Source organism: Chlamydotis macqueenii, chromosome Z, assembly GCF_036417535.1.
Source record: "Chlamydotis macqueenii isolate bChlMac1 chromosome Z, bChlMac1.mat, whole genome shotgun sequence".
Lineage (NCBI taxonomy): Eukaryota > Metazoa > Chordata > Aves > Otidiformes > Otididae > Chlamydotis > Chlamydotis macqueenii.
Window position 1 is genome coordinate 75496947 of NC_141593.1, and position 19345 is coordinate 75516291.

Genomic DNA, 19345 nt, shown 5'->3' on the forward strand with positions numbered 1-19345 from the left:
CCTCGCCTTGCTCGTGAACTAAGTAAGGTCACCAAGTGTCTTTCACAAAGCGTGCTAGAACAAAGGCTTGCTCCACCACGAAACCCACAGATCAGCTTATAAAAATCCAGGCTTAATCAAAACTTTGTTTCATACTGCCAGCAGCCACATAGCTTTTCTCCCCTCCCTAATTACAATAGAATCAGAAATGAATGTGTTCGGACTGGGCTTGCCAAAACTGTCTGAAAGGCCCGTTCAGCCCTCAGCAACAAGAAATTCCTCCATTGCTGCTGCAGAGCTGCAGACTCTAAATTCAAAGGGACCTCTGGATCACACATATGACCCTCTAGGCACCACAGGCTACGACTTCTTATCCATGTACATGTCACTAAGCTCACCAACTTGACTTTTTTAGGTTTATGGGTTTTTTTTCAGCATCACATAAAAAGGTGTAGAAACCATGAACTGGTAATTTATTAGAAAAGTTACTTATTTTTACTACTGACTTTTGCATCTAATTTTAGATTTGCATTTATTCCCATTGTTTGTATATTTTCTTCTCTTAGAAAGCCTCTTGGTATCTTTACTCTGAGACCGTATTAATGCATAACGGAATTATTTCTCAAAAACTGTCTGATAAACTAACTAGATTAAACTCTCAAAGCCTCTAGTGCCATATCACAAATCCTTGCGCTAAAAAGCTGCTTTAAGAGCTCTCCAGCCCACACTTTGCCACCAAACACTTGCTCTCTTGGAAGCTAATGCCCCTCAGTTTTGGTTTTTAGCTGTTTGTGTGGCTGGAGTTCATGTGTTCCTTTTCCAAAATGTGGTGAGCAAAGCCTGCTGAAGCCACTTGGAGCCGGGAGGGAGGTAGAGATAATTTGAAATTAAGTCAAGCCTGGGAAGAGGGAAGGGTGTGGGAAGGATGTTTTTTTTCTCTTCCTCATTATCCTGCTTTGGCTTTATTAATAATAAATTGAAACCGTTTTCCCCAAGTTGAATCTGTTTTGCCTGTGATAGTAACTGGAATGATTTCTCCCTGTCCTTATCTCAGACCTCAAGCCTTTTTGTTATATTCTATTGTTTGTCATATTATCTCTCCCCCATTCCCTCAGAAAGTGTGGGGAGTGAGTGAGAGACTGGGTATCCTGGTCCCGAGCAGGGCTAAACTACGACAGAGGGTCACTCATCCAAGGGACTCCAGTAGCAGACCTGAAGTAAGACCTGGTAAGCTTCCGCAGAAGAGTGGTGACCAGGAATCAGGCAGCAAGCTTTCCCACTGGCACAGCTGCAGTTCACAGAGCACATCTGAGCAGAGGCTGAGGCATTTTCTCCAATACTTCACTCTTTCATGTGTCTCATACTTGCATCTCTGCGTATCTTTTTATTTCCCTTCAATGTTGCCAATTAGATGCAACATTCCAGCATCAGTATCATTGTCACTGAAAGAGGTAAAAACACCTCTTCTATACACTGAAGTATGGTGATGCCCTCTTTCATCCAAGTTATTTATCCTGGCTGACCTTTGGCTTGATTGAGCACACCAAGAGAGTCCTCTACTATAACTTGCATTTTACTTAGGTTTGCTTCTTTAAAATAATGTCCTATGTTGTCTCTTTTTCTAGTTCCTCAGGAGCTCATATTATTCAAATCTGAGAATATACAAATATTAAAAAAAAAATCTTAAGAATCTGCAGCAATAACTGATCACTAGTGTGATCAGAAAACCAACAAAAACTCTTTCCAATAGAGAAATTCATGAAGTTCTTAATTAAAAGAACTGACTTGGAGATCAGCAGATTTTGATTGTTTCTGCTGAACATGTGGCAAAATGAGTACTACAGTTACGGACACTTAAGAGAATCATATCCTTTTTCTCACAGCTAATGGTCTACATAAAGGACAAAATAAATTGCTTTTGTCTAAACAAAACCAGCTCATCCTTTAACTCATCCTTCAGCTTTAGCTCTGCAGGACCATCTCTCTTATGAAGCTGGAAAGTAAGAGAGACCCATAAGCAGCACAAACAGATAAAAAAACACTGGTATACTCTCCTTGTGCTGAAGGACCTACTATTTCCACATTCTGAAACAGCTTCAGGTTTTATCTTGGTTTAAGCCAATGCCTTGCAGATGTCTAATCTTCAGGTGATAAAACATGAGGGATCAAAAGACAAGTCAACCAAAACCTGACTGACCAGCAGAAATTTGCAAATCCAACATAAATATATATAAAATTCTCCCTCGTTACCCTGTGACACCAGTATTAAGTATGTGATAAAAACAGATGAAACAATATGCCTTAGAAGAGTACATCAGAAGCACAAATAATCCGAGTACCACAATAACAACAATAAAGGGCTTAAAAGGATAAACAAAGTTAATCTCTTGCGACAGAGACAAAAATCAGCAGTATATACTTCTACAAAAACTATTTTGTTGATACGTGAAGTGCTTTTGTGAAATTTCAAGGAGAGGGTTAGCGTTTAGTGTTTTTTTGAATGACAGCTCGATGCTGGGCCTATTACAAACTTTTAACTATTTCATTCTAAAGTACAGACTAAGAAAAAACAATGATAGCAACTAATCCACAATAAATTAAGATAATGTCTGTGAAATGAAGACATAACAGACTACAGAGAAAAAAAGTTTTCAAGTCTTTGAGTTTTCAAGAATAAAAATTTCACTTAAAATGTTAGTTCTGAGATACAAAAAATTCCTATTCGTGTATCTTTGTGGAGATAAAAGCTTGTTCTAAATCTTCAGGTTTGTTTGTTTGTTTGCTTTTCCTCCTGAAGACATTTATAAATTCAGACACAACATTGTGTTTCCAAGAAAGCTGAATATTGTATTGGGTTATATAAATGTTTGAAACAAAACAGCACTCGGGGCAATTTTGACCAGACTCATAATGATTCTAGTAATGAACATCAGGATATGCACCATAGATGGCAGAAAAAAACCTAAGTGCAGATCAGATGTTCAGTTCTCAACCAATACACAAGGGTTTCTTCTTAACATCTGGACAGCTATTTCTTTGCCTACATAAACTGTAACATCTATTCTAACAAGCAAACACACACAAGTGTACTTACTACATAGTTCCCAGGAGATGCTGAAGAATAAGGTATCTGTAATATCAACAGAAACAAAACAGTAATTTGTTCTGCAGTGAGATGGAGTCCATACATACATTTATGTACAGCTGTAGGCTAACGCTTATTTGCTTAATTTATTTCAAAGATACAGTTAAGCATTACGGAAAAATGCTATTGTTGTCAAAACAAACAGCTCTTCTTGTCAACAACTTGTCGTCATAAAGTATGTTCATGTCCAAAAACTAGCAGTAAAAACACAAATCAAATTTAATACCCAATATTTCAAATAAAAGTATTTCTATTTAAGATTACTGTGCCCTGGTAGCCACTCTAATCAAATTAATATGAATAATTCACACATTTAAATGTCTGTAGACTGAGGTCTGATATCTGCTCTCCATTGTTTCATAAGTGAGGCATGCGTTTTTAACAGCCAGCGTCACTTTTTAAAGATACCCAGTTACAAGGCCTAGTACCAATCTAATTTTTCAATCTACCACAAGAGTCTTCTTATTCTTGTTGTGGGAACCACAAGAAGGTCTGTAAAGATCTGCAGACTGTAGTAAAAGGTTAAGCTACAAGATTATTAAGGTAATATGCTTTATAAGGTTTGTAAACTTAAGCAGTACATATTTGCATTTAAGCCAATAGGACTTCAGAGTCATTCCAAGCACAGACTGAATTTGTATGTTCTTATATGTACTTAATATTGATTAAAATCTTGACCATAAAAGGAAAAGGATCTCCCATATCTTTCACCCTAGAAGATACTGATTTTATTTCTTTGCATTATTCTTTTTTTTTTTTTTTTAAAGGAGTGTGTTCTATTTTAATTTCAAATTCAATTGTGGTATTTGTTACAGAGTTTATCTGGAGAAATCTAGTTGGCCTGTGAATAATTCAGTTTTCTTCTTTATGATAGCCTTTGCAATTATCTTCTTTTAGGAGCATGGACCAATGCTATAATAGGAGTACAGAGTAAGAATTAAGCAACTGTACTGACAGAATACAAAACTATTTTGTAGCATAAGCACCTTTCATGACTGTAAACAACCTGTCAGCCAACTAATTTTTACAAATACATCTGTTACTGGACTTCTCAATTAATTTCTTGGAATGAAAATATTTCAACTATCAGTTGAAAAATATCCTAACATCCATTCCAATTGAGTACATGCAAAAGAAAACTGAGGAAGAGTTTCAGCTCTTTTTTTCCGCCAGTTGCCATTACTAGAATTATAAAATCAAAATCGAGAACAACAGAAAGAACCAGGCCAGTCTGTTAAGCCAGACCCGTCGTATCCATCTGCCAAGTGCTAAAAAGGGACACATTTTTATATTAATGAGGTATGAGCAGTGAATTGAAATGAAAACTTTACCTTTGTGTTTTCAGAAGGAATACCAGACACTGTTGTTCATGTGGAATGCCTTAGTGACCTCCTCTTCCTTCAAGCTGCTCTCACCTCACTTTGTAGTTGTTGCAATGAAATTCAACAGAGTGCATTGCTTTTACAAAAAGCAATGGCTGATGTCTTACAAGCAAATGCTCTACGATTCCGTACTCCTTTGTTAAGAGCAGCAAATGTGCTTGTTATATAAAATATGCGAGCACACATTAAGCTGTATCTTAACAAGCTGTGATTTCTATAGAGCTTGCTGGACAGATAGTGTTGACCTATCTCATCTAACTGTACTAAAGGAAGCTAAAATGTATTTTAAATATACCCCAGGATAATCTTTATTTTAAGGAAGTGCTACAACTGATGTAAAGATGCAGAGCTGTTGCATGATTACAAACAGAGCTGGGTATTTGCAGGTCAACACGATCTCTGTTCAGATGTGCTCCTCGCTGTACCTGCCCTGCGTTAGGGTTAATGGGGAAAAATAGAGAGCATGTAGTATTCTATTTCTTGAATAAAGTGGACTTTTTTTTTCCTGGTGTATTGATGAGAAATACTTCCCTAAATATAAGATGATGTCTAATATATTTTAAATATGTACTTACAGAATTGGCATTGCTTGGATTTGGCCAAGGTCTACCACCCCCAGGACCCCTGTAACAGAAGATGAAAGATGAGACACAGAACAATCCCCATCTTCTGACCAGCTCTGAGGAAGAAAACCAAAATGATCTGTTTCCACAGTAAAAGAAGAAGATGGCTTTTTTCAAATTAAAGCATGATTATAAACCATAACCACAACCAGTTATGATGCTATAAGCAAAATTCTCATCGTTGCCCTCCCTTTATCATGTAATCAGTTTATGAGTTGATTAAAGATAATTTATTTATTATTGCAACTCTGACACTCACATTTAAGACACTTCAGTTCCTGACTTATTCTGGTACTTCTGTACTCTTCTGGACCTGCCAGAATGGCACCATCAGGAGTCCTTCCCCAGTAGCCACGCTGACAGAGACTACAGTGGAGACGGCACAGTTCTGCATCAGTCCCAAACCACTTGCAAATTTAGGAAGTTCCCCTTTTATATTCTCAATGGAACATTTTGAAAGATATTGCAAATTTGTGTCTTTTGAAGTGCTTTCCTTCTGTTCAGAGAAATTTAACTCTCTGTTACACAGATGCAACATTTTAATGCAGCACAGGAGTTTTGCAAAGAGCAAAAAACAAGTTCCCAAATTCTTTAATTTCTCATGAGGACTGTTTTTCCTGGCACTCTGTTAACCTACTTCAAAATACCTGGAATTACACATTCCACATAAGTCTACTTACAGTATATTCAAAGGCAGAAAGGTACTAAAATTTAAGTGTAGCATCAGTCACAGTACACAGAAACAGCACTCTTGCTCACAGAACTGAAACACCTTCCTGAAGAACTGAGGATGCATGCATATACTGAGCATGGATCTAGAACACTGCAAGTATAGTAAGGTTTCATTGGTGAAAGTAACTCTAGTACCTTATAAATATTTTGGAAAAAAATGGTTTTTAGAACAACAAGCCACTGAAAATATGTCACTACAGCATATATTGGATCATCATCATCATCAAAAATTGAAAATATGCCATACCATGCATATACTTTAAATGTATGTTTAGATATTTATCTAAAAATCATATGCTACTTGACTAGGGCTACATTATCTCCACATAAGTCACATAAACATGACATTTATTATACATCAGGCAAAATGGAAATTTCAAACTTTTCAGACATTCTCATTACAGTTGGCCCAAATGATGTACACATAATTAAGTGTCAGCTCCTCCACAGGATGGACAAGAGTGTTTTAAAAGGCAGAAGACCTGTTTGATAGAGTCAAGTTCAAGGAGACATCAGATGGGTACTAGAAGCAGAAGGGAATGGGGAAAGGAAAAAAGGAAAAACTGTCCAGATAGAGCACGTTTTCCTCACAACTCTTGCTGTTATTTTAAGTTTCTCACCCTTAGCTGAGCTCAGAAAAATAGTTTGGTGGTTAGGCTTCGTCTTTTAACAGTCTTGAGGGAACTGAGCCATATGGGACGTAAGATCTCCATGTTTACACTTATAACATCTCAATAACCATAATTATTCCTGGGAGCATTAAGGACTCCTGGTTATTTATAAATAAGATTAAATCCGTTTTTGAAGGCCCTGACAACTGAAAAGCAGAGCAGATGACAAAACTTTCACATTTAAAACAGCATTTTGGCCTCATTAGCTTTAGAAAAGCAACATTAGCCACCACAGCTTATCAGACATGGAGAGTGATTTCAATATAGAGATGGAAGTAGGCTTTGTTAATGAGTTCAGGAAGTTTTCTATCTATTTTGAAGTCTTGCAAAACTGAAAACTGTTAAGTAGATATGTTGTCTGAGAGATTTAATATTGAATCTTATTTTTTTTTATTATGTCGTTGATGAAACTACAAAGAAATTAACTCAAACAATCAACTGAAATAATCCAAGTGAAACTTCATTTATTTCCTCTGATACTATTTTTGGAGAGTTGGAAAACAGAAATGTAGGTGAGGGTCTTTTCTGCCTTATTCATTGGGAGGAGGGGAGGCAAAGAGAGGAAAGGGACTCACGATACTCATACTCCTCAGGTCAAATATTCAACAATTTCTCCTCTGCTAATGATTACAAGGTGAAATATTCGGTTTTCTTTTTTTTCTTTTTTTTTCCCTCAAAGTTGTTCTTTTTTCTATGTACTATATTTGGTTTATTGGATTATCTTTTTAAGAGAAATCAGAAATATTTGTAACAACACTGGAAGTCTGTTTTCACCCCAATGCCCTGCACTTGTTTGTTTGACATTAACACCTAGCAAAAAGCATCAAATGGGTAACAGCTGTAATGACGCTCTGCACTACAGAGATACTAAAAAGTCGACTCAGGTACAAGCCACAGCAACATGGGAATTTAGATAGTCCTTATGAGGAGACTGGGAAATTAACCTTTCATCTAAAAAGCTGTTGGAGTTGGCAAATTTACTGGAAGCCATGGACAAGTCTAAGTACAGACTTAGAAAACACTGCAGCAGATTCTGCTAGAAAGCCATATGGTTTATGTGGAGCAGAGTGTTGTTAGCTTATAAAACACATATTAAAAGAAAGCTACCTGCAACTTTTTTTAAATGCAACATAAGCAATTTTTTTTCCCTTTACTGAATGTTTGTTTTGGAAGCATCAACAGAGTCATAAAACATCATTATTAATGTACCAATTCCAAAATAGAGTAATTTATGAAGTATTTATCACTATGCCTAATTACAGCTGCATTTTATCTTTAAAGTTAGTCCTATAGTGTTGATCCTAGTATCTGAAAAATTAAAGTCTAAAATATCAGTTTCCCAAGGGGCAAATACAGTCAATCAGGAAATTAAACATCTACACACAAGTTTGTGAATTGAAGTTAAAAACCAAAATCTTTTTTTTTTTCTTTTCAGGCACAACTGAGATATTCTTAGCACCTGAGACAGCACTGCAGGTCACATGGGCCATTAAAAAGTGCCAGTGAAATGTAACACTACTCTCTGAAATTTGCCATTTTGTTCCAAAGAAGGCATTTTTCCACAAAGAAATAAAGTCTTACTTAAATGGCTACACCAAGTTCCAACTTAAAACCTTACAGCTAAAATAAAGTTCTTTTTAATAAGAACACAGCATATGCATTAGCTGTTTCAAATAGTAATCTGATAGGCATTAGTTGAGACGGAGCAAGCAATTATTTAGCAGTAGAACATTTGTGGAGTATATGCTCCTGGACTGAAATACTGTCTACAAGCTTTCAAGCTGGCTGTTGCAATTTTTGACAATAAAGAACACTTTTTCACAAAAAAAAAAAAATGTAAAATTGCATTTGGTAAGTATTCTGCTCTTAACCAGAAGAGCTTCCCTTCAAGCTTTCTAGGAGAAAAAGATGGATTTTAAAATGACAACTGTTTTTGTAGAGTACATGTATTTATATTTTAACACTGCCAAAAATCTAAAAACATTGACTAGAACACTGGAAAATATTCTTGTAAGAAAGAGATATGGCTATGTAAGGACAAATGTATGTTACTATAAGTTAGGCTGTTTCCTGGAAATGTAAGTACACTAAATGACTTACACTGTTATTTCCTAGAACTGTACATTAAGTAAATTGTAAGGGACAATAATAAAGAATACATTTAACACTGCTAGGTCCATCTGTTGCTACTGCCCACAGGTTATCTTTGGATGCAGTCCAACTTATTGTGAATGCTGGAATTGACCAGACAACGAGTCTTCACTAAGGTCTCAGTGTAAGGACAACTTTGACAGCAGTAACTTTACAGTAAGAAAAAAAGCAGATGTCCTGGAAATACGATTAAAAGAAACTCAGACCATAGTAACCCCTTTGTTTTCCTTTTGATCAGTATATGTCACTCCATTTAACAGAGGAAAAATTACTTGGTTTGATGATAAAAAAATTATTCATGTTGTACGGCACGCAATTATGGAACTCTTTACAATGGTCTGTGATTCAGCATGTAACACGGGTCAGGACGTGCTGTAGCATAACATTCCCACACTAGCACTTCGGACTCTCTTATGCCTTTAAAGTGAATTATAATAAGCAAAGGGACAGTATGAAGTCCTGTTCAAACCCAAGAAAGAATATTCTGTTCCCACTTTCAGCTGAGCTGGAGTAAAGATGAGTCTGTAAGAAACGTAAAGGAGTGCAGTATATGCCTGGTAAGACATGGAGACAGCTATGGCTACCTACTTCATAATCATTGCTTTACATCTCGTTCTTCTCAGTAGATCATATACTGTATCAAAGTTCATTAATTTCCCAAGTAAAGGACTCCAATTCATGGTGTCCCCTTCAAGAGGACATACAAGCTCAAAGGAAAATGTACTTCCCACAGCACTGCATTAAAACAACACGATCTACCTATGTTTACCGGCTCCACTCAAGATGAAATGTGCTTATTAAATGTTGCAATATGGAAGTGTTAGTATCTCAACCTATAACCATCCTCCCTCTTTCCATCTGACCAGGAATTCTTTTTGTCATCCAGGAACATGTATTCTTATTTTCCCTATGCAAACTCCCATTTACGTGGATAAGTAGCCTCAAAATATCTTATCTATCCTGAATTTTAATTCTACAACATTTTGTTTCAGAAAGTTAATTTTATTTTTATTTTCTTGTAATTAAATCTCCTCCTGAGGACATCTTACAGTGCTTATATTGTAGCCACACTGAATTTCAGCTATCTAAATATTTTTTCTACATCGATTTTATTTAAAAGAAGACATGCCTATAGCCTTGGGAAGGTTCCTAGAATTGTCCTGAGTCCAATATATAACGTCTATGAAAAAGTAACACTCAGTTTTAGATTTTATTTTATTTACTTCAAGAAGTCAAGGTATGACTGGAAATTAGAACAAATTAAGGATATGGTATTAGATATGCATTAGATAATTTTAACGTTATTATCTATTTCAATACTTCCTTTACTTTTTCAGGTTAGTAACTCTTCACTTGAAATGAAAAGTATCATCTCTCATTTATGTTTCCCATAAAGATAAGAGCAAAAATGGGTACCTACGATATAACGATAACAAGCGTGTATAAATCTTAACTGTGTTTTCTGTGTCTATCTGCTGAAAATTCATTCTTGAAAGACAAAGGTTTAAAAGGAGTAAGAAAAGAAGATATTCTGTGCCTTAGGTTGTAAAATCATTCTAGTGTCTCGATAGCTGGACCACCATGCCACCTTCTGTGACTACTCAGGGACTGCAAAATGCAGGTTAGGAAAAAATGTACTAACTTCAGCAGAGGTAGGACCAAGACACAAGAATAACTTGATAATATCTGGTCTGTGTTACACTACAGGTAACTATAGCAGCCCCTTAAAATTTGCGAATGTCTTAAGAGAGAAATCTAAATAATACAAGGCGCACTATACTTTCTTCCAGGTTTGCTAATCATATAAGCAACTCAAGGAAGCAGGCAGGAGATTTATCTAAAGTGTAGAACATTCCTCATGCTGGGCCACTTAAATCTAGTCTGCTCTAGATACAGTAATTCTACACCTGAAATTTTTCTACACACTTAGAAAAGGGGGTTGTCTACAGGTATAACAGGCATAATACACTTCCATGACTAAATGAACGGCTGGAATAAATCAGTACAGCTTAACTAAACTCAGTCTACATCAATTTTCACAAAATGACAATCCAGTCCCAGAAAACCTTACACTCATTTCTGTAATAATCTTCTACCTGTTCAGAGTGGAAATAAATGCAGTTATGGAAAAAAAAAACAGCAACAGAGAGAGAATCATCCACACTTCTTCTCCCAAATGTCTTTTTTTTTTTTTATGAATAGTTCTAGACAATGGTTTTACTTTTTTAAAATTAAGTACTTTGTTTTGCAGAAAAGAATCATACTGGTACCATTCTTTACAAAATATTTAATCAGTAATGTAAAGACATAAATGTAAATAATGTCATTAAAATGCACACAAGGGTATATGAGTGACTATACCGACAAAATATTCCCAATATTTGAACTTAGACCTGTGAAAGAAACTGAGTATTTGTAAAGACTTGTAGGGACAGCAAAGGTGCCTGTAAGAGACGCATGCAGAAGGAAACTGCTGTGGGTTCACTTTTTGAAACTGCAGTTATTAGTCATCAAAGCATGTTACTTATCAAAGCATGTTCTCCATTGTCTTATGTATCCCGAATGTTACTTCTACAATGAAATAGTGATTTTTCTAAGTATTATAAGATTTTATTATTGTGCTTACATGTTCATTCCAGGCATCCCCGGGCCACCTAAAGCATTCAGTGGGGGTCTCATTGCACCTCCATAGTTCTGCAATGATAACCAAGGGTCAGACTACCACAAAACAAAAAAACAAAACCAAAGAGGAGGGGGAAAGAAAGGACAGCAGGTTAATGATATCCCTACGTAACTGCTGACTGGATAGGCCAGTGTAATTCATTCTTTCAGGAGTTGCCATTGTTGACTTAAAAAACTAATATTGTTAACCCCACGGAGAAAGAATTACAAACAATAGAAACGCACTAAGAATACTTAAAATGTCAATTGTTTCAGGAGGAATTATTTACACTTATAAAGATGAAGTCAATGGCTAGCAAGGGGCAGGCTTTATAATGTACTCAACTTTTTTACCAAAGGAGCTCATTCAAAATCAGAAACCTGGACTCAGATTCTAAGATTTCCACATCGTGGAATTTAAAGATAATTATTTTTAATTAGATTTTGTTAGGATATCAATAAATGCTTGTATAAAATTACATCATATAATATCACATTTATAACATACAGCATAATCATTACATTTCTAACCAGTCAGTTCTAATAAACTATGGTAATTAATATGAAAATTATTTAATATGATCATGAACATAATAATGATTCCAATGAATGAATTGCCTAATGCCTATAAAATCAGAGTTTGTACTCTGACATTACAACAAAAGTTTAACTGTACTACTTATGTGAAAAACTAAATTATACCTATTTTTATTCAGAGTAATACAAGGAGAAGAGTCAATCTCACCTCACAATCATAACGCAGTCTTAACCTATGTTAATCCTACTACATTTTTCTAATATTTCAAAAGAATGGATAACAGTAAATTCTCTAAAATAGCAGCCGTGCATTTTGGAAGGAGGGGCAACCAAGAAACAATTTACTTAAAATTTAGATCACTGTTGTGGTCTATCTTCCAACAATAAAATGAATAGACTGTATTTCGTGTATAGTATACTACAAGCTACATAAACTATATCACTCAGGCTTATGGGTGTTCTCCATATTGGTCTGACTCACAAAACCATGTAAACACAAAGTCATGAATACATGGGAGAAATCCAACGGTGACATTCAAAGTGCGGGCCTGGTGCTGTTTGTACCTTGTGTGGTATGACACATGGGTTATCTAGAACTGATCTACAGCTAGGAGAGGAGCATGCTCAGGCAAAAGTCAGACAGATTAACTCAAACCTCCTGTTTAACCTAAATTATCCTAGATTATTTTGCCTGATCAGTTCCTCTGTCAGAAATGTAGGACAGTAACTGGTGGGTAGTCAAAGCAGCTGAGTACATCTCCAGTTGACACAACTGGATCGGGAAGATAACACAGACTGACTGCAAAACAACAGCTGTTCTGTATCTGTTTTATTTCATTTTTCCATCTTGATGTGGAGGGCTGAGACATTCCCCCTACTTGGTCTGCCTGGTATCATCCCTCTTTGTTTTAATTCAGGAATCATTTGTGTGGACTGGGGTTAAAGATCTCTATGGAATCCTGCAGAACTGGAATAATCCTAATCAAACGTACTTCTAACTCTAAGTACTGCTAATTCCCATCAAATGTATTCCTTTGCCCTAAAGTAAGAGCACTTTCATTAAGGGTACCAATATGCACATTTCTTCAGCTGCAGCTATGCTTTCTCCAGAAGCTTGTGCCTCAGTTCGCTTGTTACAGCTTTTTATTCAAAGTCACCAGCACCACTGTTTATCTGGTAGTTGAGTTGTTCATAAAAGTGCTTCCTAACATCAGGCAGCCAAAATGAGACAGATTAACCAAGACTTATTTTTTAAATAGCTAAGATGACCCAATTCTTTTTGACTAGAAAGCACTAGGGAGCATGTGGGAAGCTAAGCAGCAGACATGAGGGACTGGGAGAAGTAGCCAGGCACAGATTGGAGGTAGTACTCCGTTCAGCTGGCATAACTACTCCTTGAAAACAGCCTGAAACTCACTCTTGGGAGCTTGTCACAGATTCAAGCACTTACAACCATATGCTGCTTTTGCTTCATGGTACTTAGTTTGAAACAGACTAGGATCATAAAATACAAAACTGAGGTAAATTTTCTCTACTTTTTCAAGCATATGCATGCTATACTTGCTATACTGGACGTAAGCATTTCTGTATTAGCACATTATGTGTTTTGCAAGTTGACTGTCTGCAGCAAGGTAGCAGGGCCTCCCGCTACAGGCACAGCTAAGTCAACTTTACAGCACTGTAGCAAGACGACCTCAAAAGTAGGTGTGAAAGATTCATCAAATTTAGTGTTAGAGCTGCATTCTGAGAAGATCCTAAATGCCATATATAAAAATAGATGACAATCCATTTATGGAACAGACTGATTTCTGAACTTAAATTTTTTGTAGATTAGCTACATTGTTCCCCATTTTAAGAGGATGTTCAGTACAAGAAAGAAGAACCTTACAAAAACACTGGATTTTTAAGAGAGAGCAAAAATGGAAAAATTATCCTTATAAAAACTGGCATGAGATTTGCCTGCTGTGTGACTAATGGTGCTGCATAAAGTATCAGCTCAATCTCACATGGCAGCACCGCAAGGCTTCTCTTTCTGCCTCCAAAAGGCAATTGGTAAATATATGTCAATGCTATAGGAAAAACAACAAACGGATTTAATAATGGTTTGTTGGTCACACAGCAGACGTGGTATAGAACTGCACAACTGGTTTCTACCAAGAAGACCCAAAATTGTAAAGACAGTTATGAACAGATTTGAAAGGCAAAGCTATTCAATCATTTGAAATTCAGTTGCTATTCCAAGGAACAAAGAAGTCACTAGAGAAATTATCTGAAACAGGGAAGTAAAAATGCAAAGTGTGGGCACAACAAGCACACTGTAAAACAAAATACTGGCAACACTGGTATGAAACACCACCACCTAAATTTTCTCTAACTGAGAGTGCTGACAAAACACAGAATAATCTTTTGGATTCATATTTCAGGTATACATCAGAATTAATTTCTTTTCAACCTTATTTTACTGTTGAAAAGTAATTCTGACAAATATCCACTCATATTTTCACACTTTCAAAGAAAGAGCCTAGAAACAATTATGACCAGGTCAGCACCATGAGAAGGCTGATTCTTGCAATCCAAGATTGCTTCACTCACTGAAAACAGAGCTAGAGAGATGTTTATGATTGACAAGGGGGAGAAATGGCAGCATTTTACATTAAAATCTCTCCAGCACTCAGCAAAAATCTAGATCGAGAGTGGATGAAAGAAAAACTTTACAGAATTTTTTGAGGGTTTTTTGGTACAAAGATTTTGCCTAAGTTAAATGTCTTAATCCTTTCCTCCTAAACAGCATAATCAGTTAGGTTGAAAGGATGAGGAAACACCCACACACTCATTGGTCTCCTTTACAAATGTCACCCTTTGATTACAAAATACACTGGCTGTAGGACAAATATAACTTTTCTGAAAAAAGCAAGTTAAGGGATTCCTCTTTTAATTTCAAATTTTAATTAAAATGACTGATGTTTTCATCTTAGACTTTGTAGAGATGCAACTGAGTATTAACTTCCGTAAAACAGCAAGTTTATTTTAAAATGGCATTAGAAGAACAAGTCCTGGCCATCTTCAAGCTACAGAAAGCCACAGCAATATAGTAGAAGTATAGGCCTATAAATAAAAATGGGTATCTATCTATGGAAGGTACCTGTGGTCCTAACGGAACCATTCCTCTTGGAGGAGTCATTCTCTGCATTGGTCCACCCATGTTTGGATGCCCTGCAAATAAAATTATGTAACATCAAAAACTATGCAGCACACAAGAACCTTCTAAAACAACTTTTAACAAATAATTCCTTCTTAATTAACAGAAAACTTAAAAAGCTGCAGTAAGCTTTGAAAAAAAGAAAGAAAGATGCAAGTCTGAGAAGATAGTACTTCTGAATGGTCCAAATAATTGTTTCATTCACCTTGCTGCCGTGTTGGATCCATTCCGCTAGGCAATAATGGCTGACTTCCTGGGACACCTCCGAGTGCCTGCAGGCATAGAAACCATATGTTAAAAGCATATAATGGTTTGGAATTTATCTTAAAAATGTACTGCAGATATTTTAATTCCTGGATGTTTCTTCCGAGTCAAGAGTAATGTGGAAGAGTTAACTTTCCTAAATGTCCTAAGTGCCTAACTAAAGTAAAAGTCCCGAATGTCCTTTAACCCTGTCTATGGATCTATGGATTGGCACAGACAAACTCTTGGACTTTGGTGGAATATTGTATAAATAATCTCCAGAATATAATCACTTAAATTGCTTTCTTCCTCCCCAACATTTCCTTTACTTTAGCTTACCTACTACTTAACCTCCAAACATTGCCTTTTTCTTGGGTATGTGGCCATTTATTGAAAGCTTATATTGCTACAGTTTTACCTTTTAACCATTATTTTAACATTTCCTTTCAGAGGTCAGGATGTGGACACCAATATTCTCTGAGAATGAGCCGTAATTGAGCCAACTGCAGAGCATTCACAGGGTGCAATTAATTAAGGCTGTGATGTGGGGAACATTTTATCTTCCACTCTTCCTTACTCTTGAAGGGCATCAGTGTCAAGATAAGCTTACTATTAATCAATGGGAGATAACAAGAGTCACAAAATTTGCTCCTAAATCTTGCCTTCAAGCATGAAGGTACATTGTGTTGTTACTTCAGCTCCAGTCCAAATCAAATGTATTGCTTTTACGTCCCCCATTTTAATCTGCCCTTTGGATTTATAGTAACCGAGTTACGTTTACGGCTATTTCTACACTCTCTTATCTATAGTTCAGTCAACTAGAAAAATGGTTTATGAATGGATCTTTGTATCGGATTCACTAGGTGCTATTTAGCATTTCAAAACAACATCACATTTTTAGGAAAAATGTATCCAGAATTAGTAAATCTGTTATTATGGAAGTAATTTACTCAGGCAATTCAGCTATTGCTTACTGACGGAATGGATAAGTTACTTTTGTCCTGGAAATACTGTAGTAGTCTTGGACACATACTAAGGGGAACCCATCTAAAAATACTATCTAGCAAATACCCTTGTAGGGCTTGATCTCATAGGATGTGATCGAGTACCGGAGGTGACTCAAGGGCACTCCTGTGGCACTCAGTCAGTACTAACCTTCCTTGCTGCAAAGCCCAGATCTAGCTCAGATAACCCCTACATAGCACTGGACTGTGCTGGGCATGCATGCCCTCTGTTACCCTTCTTTGCCTAAGAAACACAATCCCTACTGTCAGGCATTAAGAGATATAGTTACAGTGGGAATTTTAGCTCTGATTTTTACTGACTTCCTTCCCTCTAATCAAAATTTAATCCTTAAAGCTGCACTATGGTATTTTATTGTTTCCACACATTGCCCATGTATACTGTAACTTAAATAATGGCAGTGTTGTTAAAAGCAGTAATTCACGAATGCAGCACAATACAAACGAATTGCAAGAGCTGTAATTCACTCAGATTATGTGATTATGTTACAGTTCTGAACTGCAAATTTCACAATGTGCAGACAAAAATGCTTCCAAAACTAAAGCTGCAGGTTGGCAGTGCTTTCACAGCGTTCACCGCCACCCAGTTTCTACCTGCCAGTATTTACAGTGTTCAGAAACACAGAAAGAAAAATGAAGGAATATGTGAAACCCAAACACTGATGTATCTTTGGCTCAGATAGAACCGTAAGGTGCAAAAATCAGGGAAGATGCTTTGTACTCAGTTACAGTACATCTATAGCAAATATTTAACTAAAGTACTAATGACATTGCACTCTTATGTTGTCCCTTGATCATCACTTCAACAAGGTTAATTACATCTCCTTCCTATGAAAGTAACTGTGGTACAGGTAACTTAACCTGCTCCCACACATCACCATGTTTGATTTTGAGGAACACTTGAAGAAGTCTCGTGACCCGATATATCCAGCTCAGTAAACTTTGACTCTCTGGCAATATTGTGCCAGTGATGAAGATAAGTTTGTTGACATGATGTTATACAGATATAAAAAACAGCCTGAACTGAGGTTGGAGCAAAAAAGTCTCCTCATCAAGCTGTGACAACAAGAAAGGTAGTCATGGAAGTCTACGTTGCACCAAAAGCCCCATTCTATCTGTCCTACCAACCTTTTCCCACACTGTAAATGACCCAGATTTTCTTTCAGAGCTCGACTGATATTTTTCTGTCTGCTTATCTCCAACTTTTCATCTGTTAACAACCACTTTCCCCTCCTCTATCAGCACTACAGAGAACTTAAAAAATACAAACGCTATCGGCTTCCAGAACCATCTTTTCAGCAATGGGCCAACAAAGGCCTCTGGTGATAAGCAGCAGCTCATTACTCATTCTTGTTACACTGGCATGCATATCCTTTGATGGAGATGAGAGAAAATTTGGAATTTGATGTTTTTATAAAGTCTTCAGAGTGTCTATAAGAGTCATAGAGCACTTTATGACACCTGCGTCTAACCAAAAATCTCCATATTTACTATGAAATAAATATACTTCATGTATCGAACAAAGAATAGGAGGGAGTGATGCATTTTACGTAAAATTCAGTAAAAAAAATTCTCACTCAAGCTAAGTGCTTGATATGGTTAGGAAACTTTAGAGTGTAATTATGGGGATGTTCTGCCTTCATCTCAGAGCAGGCAGCGTTGGCTGGTTGAGGTTAATGCAGCACCACACAAGGCAACTACATCTTCCTTTTGCAAACAGGCTTAACACAATAAATTTTGAGGTGTAGACACTAATTAAGCTCAGGAAAGTGGGGTGGGAGTGTCATGGGCACACCTTACCAAAATAACTATTTAATGGTCAGACAAAATGGGGTGGAGAAGGCTTGATTGACTTTTGTAGGCAAAGAGCTATTAGTAGCCAACGAGACAACACTCCCTGTTCCCAGCACTGCATCATCACCCTTGACCACAACAGTGCAGCAGTGATAAATTCTTACCTGATTGGGTATTCTTAAAGGTGGCCTTGGACCTCCTGGGTACCGAGGGGACATGAAAGGCTATGGAAAAAAAAATTTAAAAATACTCCTAAATAATTCAACTTAGCCTGTAGATACCACATTGATTCGTTGGGCGTATGGCTTGTGCCATGCTCACACCTCACGCACCCAGCTTAAATATCTCCAGAGTATTCAGTATATTATTCCAAAATGTTTAGCAGAACTAAACAAATTTAGAGATTCTTAGTGAATGCATCCACCAAGACACATTATTTAAAACTTTGTTACAGCTATTGTGGATGAAGGATATAAACAACACATTAACTGTGAAGAACAATAAACCATTTAGATCATATAATGACACATTTGTACTTTCCACTGGAGAAGGGAAAGATAGAAACCCTAGACTGTCAAAAAAAGAAAAAAAAAAAGGTTTTGGGAGAGTCAAGAGGTAAGTAACAGTAGAACAATTTGCAAATACTTTTCATTCACTTTTTCATAATAATGCTGTAAAATGCAATACAAGATTTTACCTGTGAGGGCACAGATTTCAAGTTTATGTCATAAATATTTAGAACTTCGGTGGTTTAAATGAACCGTATTAAGTCAGTGTTACTCCTCCCATCCCTGTGTATGTAACTCCATGCTCACTAATACATCTGCTCTCTCAAAACCAAGTATACACCCAAATCTGTCATACCATCCTGCATCCTGTGAGGTTCTAATGGCTCTTGCCTACTACTATACTACTTTGTAGCCCACAGACAAGGCCAGTGCCTTAAAATAAGCAAATGGTAGTACCAGCAAATACATTTAACATCTCACTTTATTCCATCCCTAAGTGTGACAGTAATCTTGAAATCGAAAAAGCTGAGAGATCAGGGGCAAGTATGAGATCTACACTTGAAAGGCACAAACATCTGAGTAAACAGATGATGAAGAGGATCATTTTGGCAAGCAAATGTACCTGCAACTCCACAAAAATAAAATGAAGAGCTGAAAGTGTGCTTTGACTGTGAATACAGGGACAAAAAAGACTGAT

The 19345-nt window shown here is 36.6% G+C and overlaps 1 protein-coding gene across 5 annotated transcripts in view; it reads right to left on the reverse strand.

Annotated features, from left to right (window-relative positions):
• SSBP2 (single stranded DNA binding protein 2) overlaps positions 1-19345 on the reverse strand; it is a 191909-nt gene that overhangs the window by 31801 nt on the left and 140763 nt on the right. For 4 of the 5 annotated variants that reach the window (XM_086770738.1, XM_086770740.1, XM_086770735.1 and 1 more), the window contains 6 exons: positions 18304-18363; positions 15286-15352; positions 15024-15094; positions 11310-11377; positions 5082-5130; positions 3074-3109 (listed from right to left, as the gene is read on the reverse strand). In XM_086770738.1, coding sequence (XP_086626864.1) covers positions 3074-3109; positions 5082-5130; positions 11310-11377; positions 15024-15094; positions 15286-15352; positions 18304-18363 — 351 coding nt within the window. The remainder of the gene's footprint in view (positions 1-3073; positions 3110-5081; positions 5131-11309; positions 11378-15023; positions 15095-15285; positions 15353-18303; positions 18364-19345) is intronic. The other variant, XM_086770737.1, reaches the window with a different exon arrangement.